We start from the raw sequence: 5,129 nt of genomic DNA on the forward strand, positions 1-5,129 counted from the left end.
ATGGAAACCTAATCCCTGTTGGAAGGGGATTACATGAGAAGCGGCAGCTTCTGAACCCTCATGAGTAGCCATCCTATCAGAGAGGCCCCATGGATTTCCCCTTGTGCTTTCTACTGTGTGAGAATGCAGGAAAGGATAGTTGTGACCTAGTGAGCAGCCCTTCGTCAGACACCGGATGCTGGGGCCTGACTTTGAACTTCTCAGCCTCTGAAACGTGGCAAAATAAATGTCTGTTGTTTAGTATACCACTAAAATACCACTATGTGGTATTTTGACATAGGAGTTCAAACACATTAAGACAGCACTATATAATATTTAATAAATGAAAATGTACACTCCCCAGAAGGCATTAATAAGGGCTATGGAAGTCCCTAGGTCTGTGCCTGAGACAGGGAGTTAGCAGGTCTCTGATATCTTGGTGCAAAGCGTCTCATTGTTCTTTTGATCCAGGGCATGAAGCTCTGGATTTTGGTGAATACAGCTGGAGGGTTACCATTGTTGCTTCCATAGGAGACGATGCCCTGGGCCACATTGCTACATACCAGGGGGCCACCAGAATCACCCTGTGGGCAGAGGAGGAAAAGGACACAAAGCTAGGCCTTCTGCCCCTTGCTGTCCCATGATACAGGCTCTCAGAGAAAGGTATGGGCTGGGGGCTTCCTTCAGTTGCCTGTGTGTGGGTGATGAGCTTTTTTATAGGATTGCAGGAATCAAGTTCCTGGGCTTTTCCGCTGCTAGGCTTCAGATCCTGCTAAAGTTATTGCCTCCAGCTCACTCCATCCAGGTACCTCCACCTTCCCCAGTAAGATAAATTGTGTGTCTTCCTGTCACTCTCGAAGAGGAAAAACCCTTTCTACTCTGGTCTAGTACCCAGGATTGAAGGGATGGAGACCTGCCCTGCTGTCCTCTGTTATACTTTGTCCCAAGAAACACTAGTGGGTGTTCACATTCTTACCCTGAAGGCAGACTTCCTTTCTCTCGGGTTTCCCACACAGATCTGAGTCTGGCTGTTGTAGAACTGGAAGCGATTGGCGCACATTTGGTCCATCTGCACTCTTAGCTGCACCTCCTGGAGTACATTTGTTCCCCTGCTCTGGCTTACCCGGCCCCAGCCAGCCACTGTGCACAAATCCCCTGGCTGCAGTTTTTTGCTGGCCTGAGGCAGAGCCACAGGCTTCACCGATCCACTCCTCCGGGCTCTGCGCCTCAGCTGTCAGGATATGGATGTAGGCATTTCAGCTCACTGCTCTTTCCCATCAGCACTTAGGGATTTCGCGTCTCCCTCACCACCCTGGAACCCTGCCCCGACTTCCTCCTCAAATGCCACAGACCAAGAGGTCGCCAGCAAGCCTGGAGAAGCAGAGGTCAGAAGGGAAAGGGGAGCACCTGCAGAAGCATGATGTCATTCCGGATGTTCTGCGGATTGTAATCAGGATGGCGGATGGCTCTGAGCACTGTGATGAGTTGCTGGGTCCTTTCTCGCATTTGGATGTTGTGGGCCCCTAGAGTAACATTTATGGAGCTGCGAAAGAAAGGTTGGGTAGATACTATAACCAGGATCATACATCATACATCATACATGGATCATACATCCAACAGTTCCGCAGGGTGCATGAATGGCTCAAGAGCAGAAAAACAAGCTGGAGAGAGCGGGATGGGGGTGGGGTGTGTGTGGGGGGGAGGGGGATAGGAGGGCCTTGGGCCTGACCCCTTCTTGCTGTTTCCCACAAACCCTGAACTGGGGAAAGCAGATTAAACAGAAACAGTTTGAGTTCTTAGTTAGCTAGCGCCCAGCCTGTGCTTTCCACTTTCTTCTGTTTGGTTGGTTGGCTTTTGGATCATAGCCTCCTTTTCTGTGTACAGACACTTGCTTCTTACTGCCCTCCTCCTGGTCTCATCTTGTCTCCAGAATTTCATTATCATTATACTTAATTGTAATAGCATACGTTCAGGCTCTGTGGAGGGAGTCTGGGGACACTGACTTCCTGAGAAGCGTCTGAGTTCCTCACCTTCCCAAGCAATGAGCTGCTGTTAGGACGAAGTCTTCTCGCACCAGAAACCCTCCACAAGCACTCAGCCCTTCTGGACTCTGGATCAGAAGAAATGCCATGTAGGGGTAGGAATGGGGCCTGGCTTCTCGGCCTCCAATGATCTTCCCTGCAAAGAAAGATCTGGCACTTACCCGTGTACCTGGGAGCTTGCCGGCAGTGCCAGGTGGGCAGCTTTAGAAAGGCTGCAAGTGGGGGAGGGAGGTGATACAGAGGAGCTTTGCAGGCCTCCAGGCACATGGAGAAGATGCTAAGACTTCACAGGAGTTACTCCTAGTTTGAAGGGAGACTCGTCTCCTTCCCAGACCTTTGTGTGCTCCTCCAAATGGAGAAGGATGTTTGTTCCACATGAGGCTGATTCTGGCTATTGAGACGCTTTCCCAAAGTCTGCGCTTTCTCGGTTCCCTGGTACTTCCTTCCTCAGAGAGCACCCCATGGCCCAGAGTCTACCTTCTCAAATCATGGCACTAGATATGGGTGACTGAATAAATTTATGTAGGAAACATTTATATCGTACTTTCTATATGTCAGGGCCAATAACAAGACTCTCTTGTTTATTAACCAATGTAATTGTCATAGCAACCTTAGGCCACAGTATTAATGCCATTTGCATTTTATAGGTAAGGAAACTGAGGAGATGTGAGTTCAAGAAATTTACTCAACAATGCAGAGTTAGGATTGCTACAACTTGTCTATTCAAGTGTATAGGACAGGACCTGATCTCTGAGGTGTGGTTGGCCACTCACCTGCCTCATCTCCTTGGAGTAGAATAAAGGTCAACAGGAGCAGGAGAGGCTGCATCTTTCCAGAACCGTTGCTTAGTCAGTTGCTGCCGGGGCTTTTCTCTGCCAGACTTTTATCCTCCCCTGGAGAGAGAGGAAGGAAGGGTGGTTCTGAGAGGTCACAGATCTATTTTCCTGCTCGTGTGAAAGGTTTCATCACCCAAAGCTTCCTAGGAGGTTTGCACACCAACTGCCAGTGATCGGGGAGAAGGGAGGGTTGCCCACGCCCATGTGGTGTCCCACACAGTTGCCGTGTCCTTGCTGACAGCAAAATAGGAATCCAGCGAAGAGTGAGGTCTTTGAATACTGTGTACCGAGTTCACCGTACACGCAGTAATTCAGAGAAACAGGTGACTACTTCCTTTTCTTCCTCTCCTTCTGGGAGATATATAAATAGGGAAAAATAAAGGAAAAAGGATAAAATAGCCTGTGTATACAGGAAAGAGGGATGAAAGATACACACCCAGTTATGTAGATACAGGTGTGCACAGGGCATTTTATACTAGTGATCAAGGAATTCGTGTCAACTTTCCCACTGAAAGCAACCAGAAACATGGCTTCTTAAAATGACCCGAGAATGTAAAAGACTGAGAGCTGCCTGCACAGGACTTATCCTCAGGCCCTAACTGAAGGAATAGTGAGTCTAGGCAGGAAGCTACAGGGAAGGCACTGAACCCATGAATTATGAACTTTTGATAATCAAAATAGTCAGAGGCTGCTATATGACTCCTGCAGGCAGGGTTCCCATATCTCTTATGAGATTAGCATAACTTTAACACCAAATCCAGTGAAAATATTAATTCTTGATCTATGAGGAAGATATTGGCGTGTTACATTTTTCAAGTCCTTATTTGTGCTTGGCTCCACTTTCTCTCTAGAAAGGATTCCTTGATGTGGTGTCAATAAGAAGACATAGTTTAATTTTTTTTCTACCCAGAAAGTATGTGCCCATGTAAGACATTAGAAGCATGTGTTTTATAAATATCATTTATCACCATGAAAAGAAGACAAAACCTTACTTTGTCAGAGGATGCAGCCTTTATCACAAATTAAATGTCCAGGCAACACCCATACCTTATGCGAAGGGAGTATTATAGGGCACTATTACTTTTGAATACACATCAAATTTGATACAAGTAAAAACACATCAATTAACAAAAACTTACCTCATGAGAAGATTGAGTTTATTCTAGGAGCACGTGGTTGCCTTTGCATTTGGAAATGGGTTGCTATAGTAACTAACTGATTACAGAGAAACACTGTTCACGTGATGCAAGAACAAAAGGAAAAACTGTCCAAACATTTGCTAAAATTCACAATCATTTACTGAGCTTTTTTACAGCAAGCTAGAAACAAATCTGATTTCATAAAATTCCACACTAATCATAGTTAACAGTGAAACATCAAACCCTTTTTCTTTCTGAGCAAAAATAAATAAATAAATAAATAAATAAATAAATAAAAATTTAAAAATCTGGATATAAATTGCCATCCATGGTCTTCATGTTATGCTAACAGTTTGAACTAGTTAGGCAGAAAATAGAAGTGAAAGGGTTAAAGCTGTAATATTTGCAGATAGGGAAGTACATAGAGAGACTTTAAAAGAATCTATAACTAGATACCATCATTGACTTAGAAGCCTAAGAAAGGGGCTGGATAAAAACATAAAATCAATTTTATTTTTACAAATATAGCAATAGTGTTAGAAAATGGAAAATGTAATAAATTAATATTTACTTGCCTGGAAATGGTAAAATAACTACATGAAAATCTAAAAGAATGTATGTGATGCGGTTTTTGGTGAAGATGATTCAAATGAACAAAGAATCATTTAAGAAGACTTCAACACATTGATTCCATGTATATGAACTGTTAGACAATACTATAAAATTGCCACTTTCCCCATGTTGACATGTAGATCCATTGCTCTTGAGAAATGTTTTGTAGGATTCTTTCCAAATGTGTGTGCGTGTGCGTGTGCGTGTGCTGACTTGTGACCCGGCATATGGAGAGAGCTCAGAGAACAGCCTATGAGGGTTGTAAGCTTTCCTTTTAGACTGCACGAAATCAGATACTGACACACCACATACCACAATTTATTCTCCAGCAAATACTCACCAGGGCCAACTCTGCTCAGATCAGACGAGACTAGGCACGCTCAGGGTGGTATGGCTGTTGGCTGCATATTTAATTTGTGATAGAGATTGCATCCCCTGACATAGTAAAGACTAATATTCTCTTTGTTCTGATAAAGATAAATGATATTTATATAGCACAAGCTTTTCCAGCATCCTAGAGG

At 44.3% G+C, this 5,129-nt stretch overlaps 1 protein-coding gene across 1 annotated transcript; it reads right to left on the reverse strand.

Annotated features, from left to right (window-relative positions):
- Positions 1-297: 297 nt before the first annotated feature.
- On the reverse strand, positions 298-2,987 carry Ctsg (cathepsin G). Its single transcript, NM_007800.2, has 5 exons — positions 2,795-2,987; positions 2,010-2,157; positions 1,387-1,522; positions 956-1,210; positions 298-563 (listed from the first exon to the last, which is right to left on the reverse strand). Exons 1-5 carry the CDS (start codon positions 2,847-2,849, stop codon positions 372-374), a joined length of 786 nt encoding a protein of 261 aa, NP_031826.1. The 5' UTR covers positions 2,850-2,987; the 3' UTR covers positions 298-371.
- Positions 2,988-5,129: the final 2,142 nt, after the last annotated feature.

The sequence above is a fragment of the Mus musculus genome, chromosome 14 (genome assembly GCF_000001635.26).
Source record: "Mus musculus strain C57BL/6J chromosome 14, GRCm38.p6 C57BL/6J".
NCBI classification, from domain to species: domain Eukaryota; kingdom Metazoa; phylum Chordata; class Mammalia; order Rodentia; family Muridae; genus Mus; species Mus musculus.

Bases quoted from the DNA above. Each gene is read 5' to 3' on its own strand.
- Ctsg (NM_007800.2), bottom strand. From the start codon at position 2,849: ATGCAGCCTCTCCTGCTCCTGTTGACCTTTATTCTACTCCAAGGAGAT. The intron at 2,158-2,794 runs GTGAGTGGCCAA...CTTTCTTTGCAG, and splicing joins ACTCCAAGGAGATGAGGCAG to GGAAGATCATTGGAGGCCGA. The intron at 564-955 runs GTAAGAATGTGA...CTCTGCCCACAG, and splicing joins AAAGGAAGTCTGCCTTCAGG to GGTGATTCTGGTGGCCCCCT.